The 20555-nt window shown below is 45.9% G+C and overlaps 2 protein-coding genes across 9 annotated transcripts in view; one reads left to right on the forward strand and one right to left on the reverse strand.

Moving 5' to 3' along the window:
* The window catches only part of DUSP16 (dual specificity phosphatase 16), a 71573-nt gene extending 67001 nt beyond the window's left edge, over nucleotides 1-4572 (forward strand). For all 8 annotated transcript variants that reach the window (XM_052690460.1, XM_052690455.1, XM_052690456.1 and 5 more), the window contains one exon: nucleotides 443-4572. In XM_052690460.1, coding sequence (XP_052546420.1) covers nucleotides 443-1616 — 1174 coding nt within the window. In that variant the 3' untranslated portion in view covers nucleotides 1617-4572. The remainder of the gene's footprint in view (nucleotides 1-442) is intronic.
* Nucleotides 4573-6279: 1707 nt separating this feature from the next.
* BORCS5 (BLOC-1 related complex subunit 5) overlaps nucleotides 6280-20555 on the reverse strand; it is a 58941-nt gene continuing 44665 nt past the window's right edge. Inside the window, exon 4 of the mRNA XM_052690484.1 lies at nucleotides 6280-10167. Coding sequence (XP_052546444.1) covers nucleotides 9937-10167 — 231 coding nt within the window. The 3' untranslated portion in view covers nucleotides 6280-9936. The remainder of the gene's footprint in view (nucleotides 10168-20555) is intronic.

Genomic DNA, 20555 nt, shown 5'->3' on the forward strand with positions numbered 1-20555 from the left:
AGCACTGATGACATGAAAGAGAGAGGAGAAAGAAGTATGGGATTCCAGCCACTCAGACAGTGGGGACAAGTGCTCTGCTTTCTGCTTCGGCACTGTTCTCAACACTGGAGGAGCTCTTAGATTCAGCCAGAGACCAAAAATAGCAATGACACAGTAAAATAAACGATTTCTTCAACCCTTGCTGTAGACACCATAAAGAGGTAAACTGAAAGCTTTCTTTCCTCCATCTTTAGCTGCCTTTAGGTAATAAAGAGTTGAGAGAATCCATCATTATATTGCATAAAAGCTGTCTCTTTTCCATTCTTAAGTTATCCATGCTTGTCAGAACCTCAGGCGAAGCATCCTGACGAGTATTAGGCTGCTAACCTTAGGATGAGTGCTCTAAGTGTAATTTCAAGTCTGAGCAGCAAGTTCTTAAAATAATTTGTTCTTCTCTTTCCAGATTTGTGAAAGAAAAAAGGCCGACCATTTCTCCCAACTTCAACTTTCTGGGCCAGCTTTTGGACTTTGAGAAAAAAATCAAGAACCAGAGCAGTCAGCCTGGACACATCAGCAAGCTGAAACTTCTGCACTTGGAGAAAAGCGGCGAGCACGTGCTGGTGCCAGAGGGGGGGCAGAGCAGCCTCGCCACGAGTCAGCTCTGCATCACTGCTACCTCAGAGATCGTAGAACCGAAGCCCGCAGACCCCGGCAACGTGCCATGCACTCACTTGCCCTCGCTGGAGGACGGCCCACTGGTACAGGGCATAAATGGGCTGCACGTCTCCCTAGATAAGGTAGAAGACAGTAACCGGCTGAAGCGCTCCTTTTCACTGGATATCAAATCTGTGTCCTACTCTGCCACTAGCAGCTGTGTGACTGCATCAGTGCAGGGCTTCACCTCTTCCGAAGACACCCTGGAGTACTATAAACATGCAACAGCTTTAGAGGGAAGCAGCAAGCTGTGTCAGTTCTCCCCTGTGCAGGAGGTCTCAGAGCAGACCCCAGAAGCCAGCCCTGATAAAGAGGAAGCAAACCCTCCAAAGAAGCCCCAGAATGCCTGGCAGCTGGATAGCCAGAGCAAGCGGCACGTGGGGAGATCCAGCAGCGGTGCAGTGACTCAGCGGGCGCTCCTGTACCCGCTGCACCGGAGCGGGAGCATGGAAGACAACTACCGAACAAACTTCTTGTTTGGGCTCTCCACCAGCCAGCAGCACTTGGCGAAATCTGCGGCTGGGCTGGGCCTCAAAGGCTGGCACTCGGACATCTTGGCTCCTCAGACATCGGCCCCATCCCTTACCAACAGCTGGTACTTTGCAGCCGAGTCCTCACATTTCTACTCTGCCTCTGCCATCTATGGGAACAGTGCTGCCTACTCTGCCTACAGCTGCAGCCAGCTGCCCACGGGCTGCGAGCAAGCCTGTGCTGTGCGCAGGAGGACGAAGCAGGGCAACCGCGGAGACTCCAGGCGGAGCTGGCACGAGGAGAGTTCTTTTGAAAAGCAGTTTAAACGCAGAAGCTGCCAGATGGAGTTTGGGGAAAGCATCATATCGGACAACAGATCCAGAGAAGAACTGGGGAAGGTGGGCAGTCAGTCGAGCTTTTCGGGCAGCATGGAAATCATTGAAGTGTCCTGAGGAGCGGTGGACTGGTGTGACTGTAGCGGAGGCGCTCCCCCTCCAGATCCCTGCAGGTCTGAAAAGGACAAACCCTGTGCAGAAGGGGGAGGGAGGAGACACGGAGCTTTGGTGGGAGCACAGTGACTAGATTGATAGAGCAAGGCAACAAGAGAACATCCTCACGAGGAGACTGAGCCTACCATTGGGGTCTTCTCCTCCCATCCTGGAGAAAGGCAGAACATTTCAAAGATTTTTCCCTGACACAGGAAGCAATTACATGCAATGGATTGCACATCCTTTCAATGTTTTCAGAAAGGAAACTCTCTTGGTACCAGACCATTTCTCTGCTTCCACTGAAACACGCTCCTACCCATCAAAGCTAGTTTTATTCTCCCCTCCTCGAGCCCCAAGTCCTCACCAGTGCACCTTAGCTCTGACGCTGAGCCAACCTCTGGAAGGAGACCTGAGGAGAAAGGAGGCTGGGAATGATTCCAAAGGAACTAGGGACTGGTTGCAGCAAGGCTGGTCTGAAAAGACAATTCAGACAAATGTAAATACTGGTGTAACTATTGTTCTAATGGATAGGCTTTAGGTGATTTTCTAGAGAGCTGCTTCAGAGAAGAAACCAGTACCTCAAAAATATAACAAACTAGGGCTTTATGGCTGCCGGATGCCGGTAGTCAGTTGGTAAGCAATGTGAACAAGTAACAACTAGCCACGTTGGATTTTTTTTAAAGCTGTCTACGCACAAGTGTTTCAGTTGGCCTAGCAGTAATTCTTAAGACAAGTGATCTGTATTTGTGGCCATTTCCCCCATTCTTTTGAAACATAAAATAAGCAGTGTTTGTATTTCTGCTATTAAGCTGGCTTCTGGGAGAGGGACAGTTTGGCTTCTAAGCTGTAATGGAGCAGTTACCACTTAAGATGACAGAGAAGTGGCTAGTACAATGCCACAAAGCCCTCTTCTGGACAATTAACAATTCAATAGATGGCTCTAGAAAAAAGGAGTTGTAAGCTCCGGTGGGCTGGGGTTTTGTTCTGAACTGAGGGCTACCTTACGGGCCTGTTTTTCATACCCAGCTCCAGTCTACGTGTGGGATGAGAGTGATTCATGGTTTTGTTTTTTTTCCCCCCCACCATCTTCACCCAGACTGAGGACTCTGAGGCAGATGCCCGTTTCAGGTTTGCTGACTTCATTTGAGAAAGAGGTCTGTTCATGTGTCCAGGGAAAACAGAAAGGGGAACTCCAAAGTCCCATCTCATAATGCAGTGGGAAAGAAACAAGAGTTTGAGAAGACAGCTTTAATGGAAAGCCTGCTAACCTCCTGCACTTGCAGATCCAAAGGAACTTCAGTTTTGGCTGCTGTCCTCTGTCCCAGCTTAGGGTCCTGGTTTCCCAGTGTGCTGATGAGAATTTGGCTGCAATTGCCTCTAGTTTCTCTGCCACGGGCCAGCGTTCTGTTTTCTGATCTCCACCAACCAAGAATGTGCCAGGGTGAGGAGGTGTTTTTTCCCCACTGCCAGCGAGGTGTTTCATGGGAGATGAGGCACGGCCTCCTTGTGTTGTTTTTGACAGAGAACCAGCTGCTTCCCCTGCAGCGTGCCATTCTTGTGGTATGTCAGCTGCTGCTGTGCATGCACAGCGCTGTGCCGAGCTGGCAGTGGGCAAGGAGTGGGAGCAGATGCGCAGTGCAGAGCTCCGTCTTCCCCCTGGTGCTGGGATGGAAGCTGCACACGTGTTAGCTTGGGCTTCCCTGAGGCCCCACAGAACGCAGATGTGGGGGGAAATATATTGTTTTGTCCAATTTCAGTGCAGGCGGCTGAAAACTGTAAATCACATGTAACAAAAACTACCCCTGGCCAACAGCTTTTAAAAAAAAATTGTCTGCGGCAAACTGAAGCCCTAATTCAAGTCAGCAGCTTGGGTGTTGTTTTTTTTTTTACTGTAAGTTTAGCTAGTTTGTGACTCAAATCTCAGGTCTTACTATATTGAAAAGCAGAGAAAATCTCATCTTTGTTTTGTGGCTAGGATGTGACAGTTTCCTACAGTGGACTGTATAAAATAGCACTGAAAGCTACAGCATTGATTAACTTGATCCTAAATTGTGCAAAAGACACACAGAGAGGCAGCAAGAGGATGGGCTGAACCTAGAGGCTGTGTTGGTGAGGTGTGTGAAGTGCCAGAAGAAGGGCAGCGCAGGCAAGGGCAGCTGATGCTGTGCTGTGAAGTAGGTCAGGCTGGAGCTGCTTGTTAAGCATACTGCCACTTGGCTGTGTTTACATAACGAGTGAAAGCAATTACATTATGACTGTTTCCAGCATATATACACACTGAGCGTGTATATATACACAACCATTTAGTTGTGCTCCTCTCAGGCCGATTTCAGTAAAGATCCATGGCTTTCTTTGATTTAAATCACTTAATGGGGTAAGCGCAAATAAATCCCTGCAGGCAGGAACAGAATTTTCCTGGGTTTTGTGTTCTCATGTGAGTGTCCCCACGCTCCCATGAGTGTGTAGAGAGTCCTAGTCTCTCTACACATGCACATAGGTATGCTTCAGTTTTTGTGGGTGACTCCTTCTGAGGGACTGAAATTTGGATGTCTGGCTCCTAGGGATTTCCAGTGTGCTGCAGTTACTGCAGGCATCAAAGCTGTAGGCTCAGAGTGTTGGGGGACAGGTTCCTGTAGGAGGAAGCCGTAAATCAATATCCTGTGCAGGGTGCTGCCCTATTTCACTTCTCCAGTAGTGTACTGTACCTGAATGATGCTGGAAATGGTTTTTAGAAGGGCAGAACGCGAAATGGAGGGTGTAAGGGGGGAATGTGTATATGTTCAATATGAATATAATGATCTTTGGTGTATGGAAGGTGTTTAAATGGTTCAGAGAGATGTGAGTTTCTCATATTGTGTCATGAGCATTACCTGTATGTTATGATGAAATAAAACCATAAATGGTACCTGTTTATACAGAACAGGAAGGAGCCTGTGTGTGTCTGGCTGCGGAGCATCCGCTGCCTGCCTACAGCAGGAGTGCTAACAGCAGCCAGGGCTGGCAGGGTGCATCCCTGCTGTATGCATCCTCTGCAGCTGTGCCTGTTCATGGACAGCACAGACCAGGGGACACTGTGGCTGCTCCTTACAAACCGATGATCTCACAGTTCCAGCCTCTCACCTGTTCCTGCTTACCCCTTCTGCTCCCTTGAAGAGCGGTAATGGCACTTTCCTTTCTCTTGCCACTTTTCATGCTGGAGAACTGAACTGCATGGTCTCACACAACAGCAGTTGTCATTACACTGTTCACAAAACAGCAGCACTGGCTTTTCTAGAAGCAAGAATTTCGGCTTGTTCATTTTACCTGGGACACACCGCATTTTTTCTTGTCTCCCATACTTCTTACTCGAACAGCGCAATTACACTCATACTTGCGATGGAATCTGCCTGTCCTGAAACATTCAGAACAGCTTTCAACTACTGAGGGAGGTTATGCCCCTCACTGCTCCTTCAGAGAACAGCTTACACAAAAGTAGCGTATATTAGAATAAAGTCCTGCAGCAGAGTGTGGGTGCCAAGGCTTTATCCTTGAAATGGCATCAGCTTGCTGTCCTACAAAACAGCCCTCCCCTCTCACCCCTGCCAGCAGACAGCTCTTCACAGAGACAGTCTTAAGACTAACCCCAAGAACTCAAGAGGCAACAGAAATTTGCTGTTCAACAAGATTTAATTTTTGTTTCACTGACTGCTGAAGGCGTCCTGAGGTCACTGTGTTCTTGATTTAACCATCACAGTTAAATTCCTGGAGTGGACTGAAAACAAGATTTGGCCAGCCTTACTTTTGATGGGGCAGTGGAGATTATGAAAAAGAGCATAAATGCTGTTCTTGCTGACTGCAAGCTCATCTGCTAGCTGCTCCTTACACTTGGACTCACAGCACAAGCTTTAAATCATTCCTAACAAAAAGTGGTGGTACGCTGAGAGCCAAGAACAGCAGGCCTGGCCATTCTTGAGTTCTAAAAAGGCCATTATTGGCCCGTCTGAGATCTGAAATTTCTGAGATTCAGGAAAACTTATCTAAATATGCACTTTAGTAAGACAGCCATACCTAGTTAGAACATCAGATCATTTAAAAAGCATCTCTATGCATTTGCATCTCCCCAGGTGCAGGAGAAAAGACCATCACCTCAACGCTTTCTCAACAGCAGGACGATTCTGCTGCCAGAATTCTGCTGCCAGTTCTCCGCTGAATCTGCTTTTCTGAATTTCTTAGAATGGCTTTCCCTGCAGGAAGCAGCCACTGATACACCAGGGATGTTCTTATGACATTGACCCACAGCTCCTGTCCTGGGGGAAGAGTGTGCAGACCTATCTCAGGGCCAGGGGCAGTATCTCACTGACTCCCTGACTCAGCACAGGGGCGGACAGCCAGCTCAGCTGCAGCCCCCCCACTAGCACAGCACGGCATCACTGTACACATCATTCACTTGAACTGGATACCTGTGTCAATCCCAGCTGGAACAGCGTCCAAAGATAGCGGCTGTTTCATTCTTGGACACACACCTCCTTACCATCACCAGGCCACCTCTGGGGCACAAACAGAACAGGAAAGCTGAGGTGCGACTGAGCACAGTCCCCAGCCTTCATGGCAAGAAGCAATGTATGTGAACAACAAGCAAGGCACTTAGAAAAGAGCAATACCAAACATTTTAATGTTGGAGCTGGAACATATAGCACACATGCAGCTGTATACAGAGCAAGTCAGTGAAGAGGATGATAATGCACAGACCAAGGGGCACTGGAGCACAAGGCTCACAGTCAGATCACACACCGGCAGCACAGGATGCAGAGGGAAGGTACAGCACTGCTGCACAATACCAGTGGAATGCCAGCCAATAGGGCAAAGGGCCTGTGGACGTGCCTATTTCTGCTCACTCCGTGTAAAAGCCTAGAGGAGGGGACAGACCTTTTAAATATTTAAATATATTTAAATATATATAATTTAAAATACATTTATTAAAAACAACAACAACAAATTTTCTGTCCCCTTCACTGGATTTTCACAGAAACTGACCAGCAGATAGATTGGTACTTCAGCACCCTGACAATGCATTAAATTAGAGAAAAGACAAAAGTTAGCAAAGGAAACCACTTCCTCCAGTGCAGTACTATACAGTGCCGCAGCATTTTGTGCCACAAGCACACAAGGCAGCAAAGGAATTGGAGCAGCTCAGGCCCCTGAAGAAACACAGCCCAGGGCCTCACTTCACTCTCCAGCTTTTCACCAGCAGGCTTTGTCCGCATCTGCCTCGCATGAGTTTCATTTCCCATCACAACCAGAAATGGGAAGAAATGCTTCTTTTGAGAGGACTGCGACAGATAATTCTGTTCAAAACACTAACAATCTGTCCTTTGTGTTAAAAGTAGCAGTACAGTTACAAGAGAGACCCAAGTTTTCTCCACTACTGACTGGCTCGGGAAAGGAAACGCGTAGGCAGAACAGTCATAGTCACATCTCACATCCCTGCTGCACGGAGTGAGAGAGTAAAGCAAAGTCTCACCTTGAGCATCACCCACTCCTAAGGTGAATTCAAAAGCAGCACATGGAGCAAAGCACGGGGCAGCCAAGCAACAGCAACATGCAGCAGAAAAGGGCTTCCCTTCAGCAAGAGGTCTAAGAATGATGGTGATAAAGCTACTGACGATGCTTTAAATAGAGCTGTTAGCCATCCCTTAAGAACAGAGGATACGGGAATTTTGCAGGACATGTATGAGATCTGTCGAATGGAAGTGATGGACCTGTGTTCTTTGGAAGAGGCTGACGTTTCAATCCTGATTTCTTTCTAGTTAAGTTATAATATCTATTACAATTTATCCTTGCTGTTCAGGAGTCACTAGCTGGGAGACCCAGCAGTGTACCCAGAAGCTTAAAAGGCAGTAAGCGCATAGGAGTACACATTTTCTCCCATTATCAGCCCAATAGGTAGGCAAATAAGAAACCGATTTGCAGCCCTTGCTCCTTCACATTCCAGACAGGAGCACTATTCTCTCATCTGCATCAGCACTGCAAGGAACAACACTTTCATCTGATGCATAACAGTGTAAGGAAAACGTCCAAAGCTTTACATCAGTGAGCATCCACAACCTTGCCCCTGCTGGCAGATCTGGTATCTAGATCTACTCCTGGCCTAAGCTGCCTGTGCTCCAGGGCACAGGGAACCTAACACTGGATGGAGACAGCAGCTGAATGCTATGCTTTATGCACTTCCAAGCAGCTTGGTCTGGACAAGGAGGACAGAATGCCTGCACAGCTATTTCAAGTTACTGACTACTGAACCATGCCTGGTGGCAGGCGGCAGAGAATATCTCCAGGAAGGATAGTAAGGATACTCTTGGCATGACCATGGGAAGCAGGTTGTCACAGGTTGCTCCCATAAGCATCAACTTTTCTTTTTTTTTTTAAACAAACCAAATGTAAAATACTGCAAAACACAAGAACATAGGTGGGAGTCTGCTCTTCACATTGTTCTACTCTGTATGCACAACTACGCACCAACTCCACAGTGAGAGCAGTAAAGAAATGGGCTCACTGCTGCCCTTCTCAGAAGATATTCTGTTCACATCTTTGCCAATAGTTCTTCACCAGGCACGGTCCAGAGGGCCTCACAGCTATGGTACTCCATTCTCAGCAATGCTCACAATCCCCCACAATTATGTTTCAAACACAGACCTGTGCTGGCTGCAGCATGCATTACAAAAAGGGCTATGTGGCCTCTGGTAATGAAGCAAAACTAGCAGCCTGTTGCTCACTGCCTCCAGGAGCCATATACACTATCAGAAACCCATGATGCTGTCACACTCGAATGTGTGGAGACAATCTTTTGCTGATTAGGTACACTCATATGCTATGAGCTATTCCAGGAAGTCCCAAAGCCTGTACTGACAGACGGGTTGTGGCAGGGATTCCCTCGAAGTCTGGGATGACCACCTCTGAAATAAAACAACCATTCAAGTTCAGCCTCCTCATCAGCAACAGCATTCTGGGAGGTCTGTAATGAACACAAACCTACCACTGGCCCAGCAAGCCAGAGGCTTCCTGCTTCTGCTTTCAGGCTCTTTCTGCTGGGATAAGAGCTGCTGTGCAATTGCAGTGCAGGCTGCTTGAACACCGTTTCTAGATGTGTAAATATTTCACAACAGTGTGTAAAATATCCCATTTTATACGGAGAGAAACCAAAGCCTGTGGCAGCAGCCCAGTAGCAGACTTGGCAGTCTGCAGTTCCCCAAGTCCCAGAGCAGTGCCTCAGCCCCATGAGCAGGCTGTGGACTGTCCAGCTGGGGCTCAGTTCACAGGAACGCAGGAACATCCTGTTGCCTTTGGAGCAGTTTGCAGAGCATGCTCCCAAAGGGCCGTGTGGTTTTAGTCATAAAACACCACGCTCAGGCAAGCTCTCAGCATGATGGCAGTTCAGCCAGCACGGAGTCGGAAGGACTTTTCAAGTCTCCCCTCCAACTGCATCCCTCTGGTATAAAAGAGCACCAATAAATAAAAAAATACACAAGATCCGGTCCCTTGTATCCAACTTTGGGGTGCCAAGTAAATAGGCAGGTACCAGCATCTGTTAGAACTGCACTGCAAAGTAAGGGACATGAACAGCCATCAGCTAGGGCACAGGATGCTGCCAGGACAAGGGGAGAAAAACATTAAAGCTGCTCAGCAATAACAGACATATCTGTAGCAGTTATTCCTTCACAGCCTCATTAAATGAATGAGTCCATAAAAACAAAGAGCCTCAAGAAAGGACGTGCCAAAATCCTGCCATGCAAACTGTGTTAATTATGATAATAGGCAGATTTTAATAAGCCAGTTCCTGGATCCCACACTTTCACCTATGAAACATACATATTTCCAAGGGCATAGGATCTCAAAAATACTTGCCAGCCATCTAATTCTCTAAACCCTAGCAGCACAGAAAGCATACTAGAGGGTTTGTCAGAACCCATATCCCATTGAATTCTTCTAGTAAAAAGAATGCATGAATGAACTCCTCTGAAACCCACATCTAGTTACAGCAACGAAACAAACATCTCAGCACAGGTGGTGGCAGCGGAAGAGGACAGAGCAGGGCAGGTAGAGAGAGATGAAAGCACAGTTAAAGTGTTCCTCTCCAAACAATGAGACCAGGGGAGCTCCTGGATTTCTGGCTACACAGCCCTGGCAGCTGGGCTGTTCCTCCTCTGGTGCCCTAACAGAAAGTCAGACAACACGGCTGTCCACTCCGGCCAGTCTGGAGGCACTCCTGTGCCAAGCACTGGGGTGCAGGAGGTGGAGGGAGCTGGAGCAGCTAGGACTTTATCTCCCGGTCAGGTTTCATGCTGAAGGGCTCCAGCTGCTCATTCTCAGGCAGCATGCTGTTCAACCTCTCCATCAGCGGGACAGTCTGGTCAATGCCCATCTGAATACGGCGGAGGATGGCAGACATCTCGTTGACCTTCTGGATCTGCTCCGCATACTTGGCGTACTTCTTCTGTCGCTCCTGCATGAAGCTGTAAAGAGTTTCCACTGAGAGGTCCATCTGTTTAAAAACAAGCAGAGAAGCCAGCCATGTTAGGCCAGCTGTTACATAGATCCTACAGCACAGCACCTCCCCTACAAGCGTGTCAGACACCCTGCTGGATCTACAGGTACAGAAGATCCTCTACTGGTGCTCAGCCAGTCTGCCACGAAATGGGATAAATTATAACTGTACGTGGAGGACATGCAATCATCTATACACCGATTATTGGATGTGCTGGATCATGCATGATATCCAAACACAGGGAAACCTCTGCCCACACCTTTGTATTTTTGGTAGAACTTGTTCACTTTCAAGTACTAATTTTATCTGCCAGTAGTAACACCACTGGCTTCAGCAGGTTGCTCTATGACTGTTATTGCCATCATCAGCTGCAAAACTCCTGTCTTGAGAAAGAACCACAACAGATTAGTAGTGTCCCTAATTTCCCTGAATCCTAAAAATAAAAGTGTTATGAATGACCCCAGGAGAGACATTAGGTAAATCAGTCATGCAATTAAGCACGGTAAGTACCTAAACACAGCCAGAGAGTTAGGACAATGACAGGAACTGCACTGCTATTCCTGCCATTGAACTATGGAGGTAACTTTTGTAATTCACAGCTCAACTTTCCCTACAACTAGCTTGTAAGCTCCAAGGAGGATTCAGCTGCTAGCACCACACCACAAACACATCAGCCAACTCAGACTGTTTAAGCTGTTCACCGCTCTGTGAGATACGCCATACATAAATCTCTCATTCACAGAGCCTGGTACGTTACAGATTTATTCCGTTCTCTAAAAGCACACTAAAAACTCAGCTACTTCACCTTGCTGTAGCTGTATTCAGCAAACCCACTCGTCCCACAGCTGGTCCATCTCAGAACCAAGAGAGAGCTCTCAGCACAGACAAAAATGTTAGCAGTGCAGTACTATTAAAAATCCCACTGCTGCCTTGGACAGCATTTAAACAGCAGGTGTAAAAGTGACCCAGCAGTGATTTGGAGACACAAGGGGGAATGGGCAGCAAGGGGAAGAGGTTCAAGGAGAGGTGCAGGGCTGGAGAGGGAGCTGCACTGCTGACAAACATTGCTCTCAGGTCCTGGGGAAGGAGTCAAGACAAAAAAACGGTGAGAAACTGTTTTATTGAGGAACCAAAGTTACAAGCAACATTAAAAGCAAACAGACAAGTTTCCACTAAATTGTCATGGAGATTAGGAAGACTTTTTTTTCCTATCACCTCCATCAGAGCTGGACACAGCACCAATTAACCTTTTATTTCTTCTATATTTTCTGGTATTCTCAGGCTGAATTCTTCTTCTTTGCCTCTGTGCCTTCCTATGAATTCCTCCCTCCATGCTTCCATGCATGAAAAAACATAAACCCAGCAGTGCAGGAAACTCCAAATGGAGTGGAAACAATTTAAGCCTACATAGGGGTTTCTATTAAAACTCTAGCTTAATAATTTAGGAGCTTGGCACTAGCTCTGTAAATCAGAGCGTGTAAAAGCAGACCACCAGCAGGTCTGCACAGGATGGAAGTAAATCCAATCCAATACCTAAAAATGTCCTACCTAACAAGAGCCAATGTGAAGCAGCAGCTAGTGCAGAGAAGCAGCCAGTTGAACAGCAGCATAGGGATCAGAGCAGAAACCTCCCTTGCTTCAAAGCCTTCCTCTCCAAGTAGGTTCCTCACATGGCCCCACAGCTCTATGCGAGGGCAAAGCAGGCATCCATCCAGCTTTGGAATAACAAAGCCCCCTTTTTACTTCCAGCAATTTCATTTGGTGACTTTTAGGCTCCTCATGTAAATCCCAGTGATGTCCACTTGCAGAGGGGAGCATGGAGAGAAGCTGGAGGGGAGGGGGAGCAGAAAAAGAAGAAAAGCAGAGTAGCCTTCCAAGCTACTTTTGGCCATGTTCACAGTAGCTCTATAAAAGCTGCCTCACAAAATAGAGAAAGGCTGTAAGTGAGCGTTTCCTATGGTTTCCCTACACCTAGCATTACAGTTCATCTGCTGTGAGAGGCCACAGCAACTGCAAAGCCTGTGACGCTGCAAGAAAGTCTGAGGTTGAGTAATCCTGAGGAAAGGCTAAGTTATACCCAGGCTGAACTTGGTCTTTTTAAATAGTAAAAGAAAAAATGTGGTGGGCTAACTCTTGCATCTAAATGCCAGTGACTCTTTGCAGTCCTTCTTGACGCAGGCATAAAAACACATCAGCATTCCTGGTGCCTCCTGCTGGAAGCAGGCTCCCTCCAGGGCCAAACCTTGTGCTGTCACCTCCCTCGTGCACACAGTGCTGCTTCCCATCTCCTTAGTTCCACATGGCAGCAATAAAAAGCACCTAGAGAGAGGTAGCTGAGGCCAGTCCACACTCTCCAAGACACATCCCAGGGGCAAGGTCAAGGAGTTGCCCTCTCTGAGCACAACACTCATCTCCCATGGCCCAGACCCAACGCCCTGCTGCAGGTCTGACAGGGGCCGAGGTCACCATCTCCTTGCCTGCCGCAGGCTCAGCAGTGCTCTGGGAAGGCCAGCAAGATACTGCAGAGCCAGTGGCTCATGGCAGTCCAATACACATGCTACACAATTTTTGCACAGCCAGTGACACTTTAGAACATAAATGGATCCAAATCCTAAACCCATGACTCATCCAAAGACAGTCGCAGCAACACAGTCATTTAATTCTGTCTCAAATTCTTAAATTTGAAATGCTATCTACTGGGTTTTTCCTTCAAATGAAAACAAACCCATAATGACTTCCAATATCACTGGAGATGGATGCTCCCCCGGTCAGAGGACTCTACTGCAGCCCCTCCCAGAGGGGCACCATTCACACTGTGGCCAGGAAGGGCTCAGAGGCTACATAGGCTTGCTGGAACAAAAGCCAAAGCCAGTTGAGGGTATATTCAGACATCCTGCACACCACAATTCTTGCATTTATTTTGGAATTCTTCTTGGCCCACACTGCTGAGCAGAATAAAGATACGAATTTAAGCACACAAAAGGCTGCACTGGGCACCAATCAGTTCTTTTTCACGGATGATGCTAAGAACAAAACCATGCCCTAAGTGCACCTCTTACCTAGTGTGGTTTCATACTGACCCTGTCATGGATATTACTTGTTCTGAGCTTTGGGAAACCATGGTCTCATCTTGGTAACTCAGTGACTGAAATGGTAATTGGGGCACAATCCTTGTTGCAGAAATTTCTCTTGCTTAGAGCCTTGCCCCCTGCACAAGCAGCCTCTCCTTTTGTATTGGCAGGTGCCTGGTGGGGCTCAAATGAACATCTTCCTGCAGCTGCACAACCATACCTGAAAATGACAGGCATAAACATGACTCCATGGAACATTAGTCATCATGCACTGGTATGAAAATACTTCTCAGCCAGTGCACTTAAAGCTGAAAACACTTTGTCTGTGCTGGCTGAAATGTATGGCTTTTCTTTCACCCTCCTTTTTGATAACGTCACACAGAGTGAGCACAGTAAATTGTGACAACTATCTGATGCTGGGAACACTGATTCTCCCAGTTATCTCCCACACTGATAAGCAATAAGTGGGCCGCTTCTTTGCCAAGGTAGATAACAAAGACTCGCAGCTAAGGATCCCACATCCTTCCCTTCAGGACCAATCATGAGCACAGTTCTCATGAGTACTGCTCCTCTTTAAGGTGAACAACTACAAACTTGTGTTTAAGTTTTGCTTAAACCTGATCTGACATACCAAAATGTTTCTTTTGTAATTTGCCACTGCTGTAAACAGCTGCTAAGGAGTTACTCAGAATGTGCACTGTGCAGATCACAGTCAACTTAGAGAATGAAGAGTCGTCATTTTAACTGTCTCTAACACCAAGCTTTTGTAACATTAACAGAAATGCCACGACCCAGTGAGCACCGCCAAAGAAATACACTTCAACAAATCTCCTACAGCTAAATATGTAACAGGTCTCTTAGCACTACTGTAGATAACCCCAGATCTTGATTTTATAGATGTATACCGCCTGTTGTGGGAGATCTTGGGTTGCCTCCCAAAATTTGGAGAAGAATTTGGAATTAAAAAGAATCAGAAGGTTCAATCTTGAAATGAGCTTTTCCACCTTTATGTAAGCCCTTTCTTGCCTGTTGTGCCATTGTACAGAATAAGTGTGTTGCTGCCCCACATGCTGACCTGCACAGCCCACATTCCAGCTCAAGCCATCTCTGCTTGAGAGCTACCGGTACCCCTCTGCTATCTGTCTGACCCGCAGACTTGAGCTGTGGCTGCTACTGCTAACCACTGCTATAAAAAAAAAGTCACAGAATCATAGGGGTTGGAAGAGATCTCTGGAGATCACCTAGTCCAACCCCATCCTAAAGCAGGTTACCTGCAGTAGGTTGCATAAGAGAGCATTTGTATTGCTTCCAAAAAACAACAGGCAAAAAAGCCCAGCACAGCTCAGTGTCATGGAAGTGGAATCAGACTAGATTTGTCCTGTCTGTGGGCTACAGTCGGTGCCATACTGCCTTCACGATCCCATCTCCAACAGCTTTGCTACAGTTGTGCATTCTGGTGGGCAAAGAAGAAGCTGAGTGGTGCCATATGCAGGCACAAGGCAAAGACCGTCTGATACTTGGTGAGGTTGAACAGTTATCTCGAGTATTCCGATCTGCAGCTGGAAAACACTTAGGTTATGGCCTGCAGAGCCTGGCTCCGAAGCACAGCTTCCCACCTGAGGTCTGGGCTGCCTTTTACCAACAACATCCAGAAGATCTCAAACTCTTGCTCCAATGAGAGACTGAGAGGATCTACAGCAACAAGTGGTGGGAGGTGCTTGCTTGCAGGAGAGAGCACTGTTGTGGGCTTCTTGTGTATGAACACACACAATGTGGCAGACATGTTAAGGGCACTGCAGTTGTGCCTCAAAGACCCCACGGTGCTTTGTCACGTGAGGGGGCTCAGCACCACAGTCACAGTACAGCCCTGAGATCCACCAACAGCAGGTCCACTGGGATGCCAGTACTGCAGGAGGACAGCCCTGCAGCCACCCCCAGCCCACCATGTCCCATCAGGGGCCTCCGCCTCCTGCCTCTTGTCCAGGCTGCTCAGCCAGCCCTGCAGGCCTCAGCACTGAGGAGCTCTACAGCATCCTTAGCATGGATCCAGATCCTAGTCTGCATTTAATTAGCTGTTCCTAGAGGAAACAAAAATCTGTATCTGTTACAGACTGATTCGTTGCTTAAGCGATAACTTGCACAACTCTTATTTCAGGCATCCTAATAATTCTTCGACAAAACACAGCATTCACTTTCCACATTTCACACTGGTGTCTTACTACTCACTCAAGAAATAGCCACATCGAGCCAGAGCCAGTATATTAAATGACAAGTTACAAGTACTTGCAAATGTTATTTCCCATTATCGTCTTATTTTATTATAAATCTCAGTCCTGTATTTTCAGTATGTCAGAATGATTAGTCAGAAGCAAGCTGTTTTTCCTATAAATAACAAGCTTCAGTTTGAAAGATGACTGGTATCATTACTGAGACATTTCTCAAAAACGAACACTGTTGTCGTTTTAGAAAGAAAAAGTGCTATCAAAGAACAGTTGACATGGTTACATTTTCAAGCCACCTGAGCTAATGGTATTATTTGCAGCTCCGCATTCGGGACGCAATAGCTGTAGCTCCTCTTTTCCATATGTACTATGGAAAGTCTTAAAAATTATCCAAAAAGGGGATGCCAATCTTTGCTATATTTAATTAGATACACCAGCAGAAAAGTAGTATTCTCTTCTAGAAAATGCTAAGAAAAACTCCCAATTCCGTTATTACAGAATGCAATAGAGCTGAGTTTTAACCATTTCCTGCAGCTTGTAAAGTGGTTTTGTTTTGTTTTATTCCTTTTTTCTTCTTCTTTTTCTTTTTGCCAAGGGATAGGCAGAAAAAGATGAGCTCAAGCACCACGCTACATTTTGCAGTAGGCCAGCATATCCCCAGCCCTACCTCCCATGTGCTTTGCAGATGGCTGGTATACATGCACATAGGCTAAAGTGTGAGATATGCAGAGACACAAGCCTAGCAGCCAAGAATCATGGATTTCTGGGCTTATGACAGATGAAGCTTTTGCTCTTCCCTTGCCAAATACAGTTCTCACAGTTCTCCAAATGAATTTCTCATCAGGAACACTCAAGTACCTATTAACTTTAATAGCACTAGGCATCAATAATCCAAAAGACTTTTGAAAGATGTTTTTGAACTTCTACATCAGCTTTTTCATATTCAAGCTGAACATGAAATGAGTCAATAACATCCCAGTGATGATGGGAAGGGGAGGATCTATTCTCTCATTCTCAAAAGAGTCACCTCTTGACTGGCTCCATCATACATTCCCACCAATGAAGCTCACGTTCAAAAATTTTTCTAGAGATCACAACATTTCACATTAAGTCTTCAGCTTCAGACAAGCCTCAAGGAAATGCTGGACACTGTGAATCATTTTCATAAGAAGTTCTTCTGAGGCTATAGACTACTGTTCAAAACATGATAAAGAGTGCACACCATCACCAAGGATCAATAGTTCAGACAAAAGTTCAGTGAACACGGCCCAGGGTGAAGTTAGCTGGGGTTATTGCGGGCAAAGTGCAGGACCCAGCACTTAGTCCTGTTGAACTTCAACCCAGTGGCCTCAGGCCAGCAATGCAGCCCATCTAGATTGCTCTGCATGGCCTTCCTATCCTCCGGCAGATCAACACTTCCTCCCAGGTTGGTGTCACCTGCAAACTTACTGTGCACTCAATGCACTCATCCAGGTCATCAACAAAGACATTAAACAGGATAGATCCCAGCACTGACCCTTGGAGAACACCACTCATGACCAGTTCCTCAGCTGCACTGAACTCCATTCACCACCACTCTCCAGACCTGGCCCTCCAACCAGTTCTTTACCCACCAAAGAGTGTATCTGTTCAAGCCACGGGCTGCCAGTTTCTCCGGAACGATACTGTAGGAGACAGTGTCAAAGGCTTTGCTGAAGTGTAGTAAACTACATCAACAGCCTTTCCCTCATCCACCAGGTGGTTCACTCAATCTTAGTAGGAAATCAGATTATTAAGCAGGACCTGTCCTTCACGAACCCATCCATGTTAAATGCACTAAGCCTCAGGTTTCAGGAAAGGGTGAGATTTCTATTTCCCTGTTCATGTCTACAGATTGATCCCTAGAACAAATCAATCAAAAGTGAGAAGGCACCTGAAAACTTACACTGACACAATAGGAAAACTTTTAAATTATAAGTAAATTGTCTGCATTTTCCACATAGCTTGGCTGGGGCATAATCAGAAATTCAATTTTATGGGCTGGGTTACACAAAAGGAAAGGTTACAACCCAAGAATCCTTTCTGACCTTAAAATTCTTACTCTAAAATTCCTTACTATATACTGCAGCTATGTTGATTTGCTGTACAAATACCTGGGTATCTTCTTCAGCTGAAATTCATCTGATCTGAGACTTCATCTTTTGGTTTGCTAGTCCCAGCAATTGCTCCTCAGATAGATTACTGCATCTTTCGGTAAAAAAATCTTATTTCTTGTCTACTGTGTCACATTTTGACATAGTTCATACACTTGATTATAGGATATTCTGCTATACTATCTATAATTCAGTATTTTAAATAGGCTTGCAGAGGTTGATAAAAATCCAATCAGGAACAACACTTATAAGAATTAATTACTAATAACTGATGTGTTTCATATCTCTAGAGTAGTGCTGAAATAATAGCTAACAGTCTTCTCATACAGAAACATTCACGCCCCAATGGCAAACAGGCATAAAGGAAACCCTACCCCTCACATGAAGCAAGATGGACAGATTACCTGCACTAAGGCTTTGTAATATCTTTAACATGAAGTCATTTTTGCAGATCAGAATGCTAACTGCAGGGCTGTTAACAGAAGATCAAACCTGCTCCACCAACCTACCACCTAGCATCTTTCAGTCAACAGTACAACTCCAAATATTTGAAGATGCTACTGGCTAACCTGTCTATAATGAGAATTGCTGAACTGTTCGTTAATTAACACTCCAAAAAACAAAACAAAAAAAACCCAACCATATAGTTCTCACTCAGGGGTAGAGTTGACACCTTAAAAGTTTCAATTCACATTGAAACAGGAATTAATTGTTAAAAACAGTCTGCAAAGAGACTCTTTCTGTATCCAAGAGAATCCAGCAGGGAGAGAGTAAAGCATCTTCAGCCTAAGTTAAATCCAAACAATTACAAAAAGAAATGGTACTATTTTTGGTGTTCACTTTACACAGCCAAATAAAGCATTTCCAGTTTCTTCCTAGAGGTTCTCCAGTCCCCAGGCATCCTTATATCCCTCCTGCTGTACTATGAACTCTGTTTTGTTGAAATAGCTGTTTCATGCTGCCAAATGAGATTGTCTCATGAGAATACCTTGCATGATACACCCCCAGGCTGAGATTTGCATTCTTCCTCTCACAAATCTGTTCCATACACAAGTTCAGTACCAAGACTAACTCTGGAATGAACTTCAATACCTCTTCTTCTTATCTGAAGCTCTGCAATGTTTTTTGTTTATTTTCCTACCTGGGGAAATAAGACTCGAATAAGAAACCCAATTTTCTAGTTTAAGCAAGGTGTGAGAAGAAACTGCATTCTACTCCTTTTGGTACTCTATAATCCTAAACTCTAGGCACTAATACTGATGAAAGCATCAATACGGGGCTTAGCACATCAGACTTCATTGCCAGTCTCTTAGAGCACTGCATTTCTTTAGTAACACAAATCTTTGTGTCTGCAAGATGCTTGGTTAAGTTCAACTTAACCAAGATGGAAAGGATTTCAGTTTACAACTTTTCCCAAGGAGCCACAAGAAAGCAAAGCACAACAGAAAGGAACATAATGGAAATGATTTCATACACACATTCTGGGAATGAGGGACTGGTCTGTTTTTATGAAACAAATGAAGCTGTATATGTTAACACAGCACATTTCAACGTCATAAAGTTCACATACAACACAGTGCTGGCCATCTGCTGCGGCACGCACAGCAAGATGTGTGTTCTGTGTATTGAAATAACAACTGCAAACTTTTTCAAAAGCGAATTTCCCATTTTGCTGTTGGCTGGCTAGGACATCATCACACCATTGGAGAATTCTAGCTAGAAGTGCATTAGGCCGCAGAAAGAAAAGCAGGATTAGCTAAAGGCCATGAAGATTTCCATCTTAATAGCACTGCACAGTTAGTTCTGCATGATGGTGTCTATTCCATTAAAATTCCAATGTTTATAAATAACACTTCATCAAATGAGAAGGGAGAAAAAAAGAGCCTGATAGACCGCCACAGACTTCAATCTCATAATTTCTGGATGCCGAAGATTATATTTAATGTGCTGGTTTCTTCACAAAACACTGCATTCCCTAGAACAGCTTTTATAAAAATCCCGGCAGCATGGCATTAATCCCCTCCTGAAAATACAAGAAACTTAAACCAAGTCCACATTTCAAGAACGTTATATCCCAAGGAACTCTTAGCCTTTTTTCCCTGGATTTTGGTCACTGCTTAAGTCTGCGAACCAAAAGGCTCATTCTGCTTGAAAATTAACAAGGCATCACCTGAGAAGTCTAAAATATCCTGAGATGAAAAGGACTCACAAAGATGACCCAGTCCAACTCCTGGCTCCAAGCATGACCACCCAAAATCCAAATCATACGTCTGAGAGTTTTGTCCAAATACTCCTTGAACTCAGGCAGCTTGAGGCCATGACCACTGCCCTGGGCAGCCTGTTCCAGAGCACAGTCACTCTTTGGAGCAGCCCCTGTCCCTGACCCCCAGCTGCCCTCCCCTGACAGCTCCATGGTTCCCTCGGGCCCTGTCGCTGTCACACAGCAGAGCTCAGCGCTGCCCCTCCGCTCCCTGTGAGGAGCTGCAGCCGCCATCAGGCCTCCCTCCAGCTCCTCTGCTCTGGGCTGAGCACACCGAGGGACCTCAGCTGCTCCTCATACGTCCTATCCTCAGGCCCTTCACCATCTTCACAGCCCTCTTTTAGAAGCACTGTAATAGCTTTATCTACTTTTTAATGTTGTGGCACCCAAACCTGCACTAAGTGCTCAAGGTGAGGTTGCACCAAATAGAGCGGAATGGGACAATCCCTCCCCTCACCTGGCTGGCAGTGTTGGGCCTGATGCACCCCACAGTACAGTTGGACTTCTTGGCTATTCAGATTCAACTTGTCATCAACCAAAGCCCCACTGCATGTTCCATCAAGAGTAAACATCTCTACTTTCACTTCTGCCAGGCTTCATTTAACTCACTTGCTTTCAGTCCTCTGAGTCCCTGCCTTAAATGGGTTGAGAGGTAACTCACGTTCTGAGTCGTATCAGCACACAAACCTTTAAGAAAAGG

This window comes from Tympanuchus pallidicinctus, unplaced genomic scaffold, assembly GCF_026119805.1.
Source record: "Tympanuchus pallidicinctus isolate F22 unplaced genomic scaffold, pur_lepc_1.0 scaffold27, whole genome shotgun sequence".
In the NCBI taxonomy this organism is placed as follows: Eukaryota; Metazoa; Chordata; class Aves; order Galliformes; family Phasianidae; genus Tympanuchus; species Tympanuchus pallidicinctus.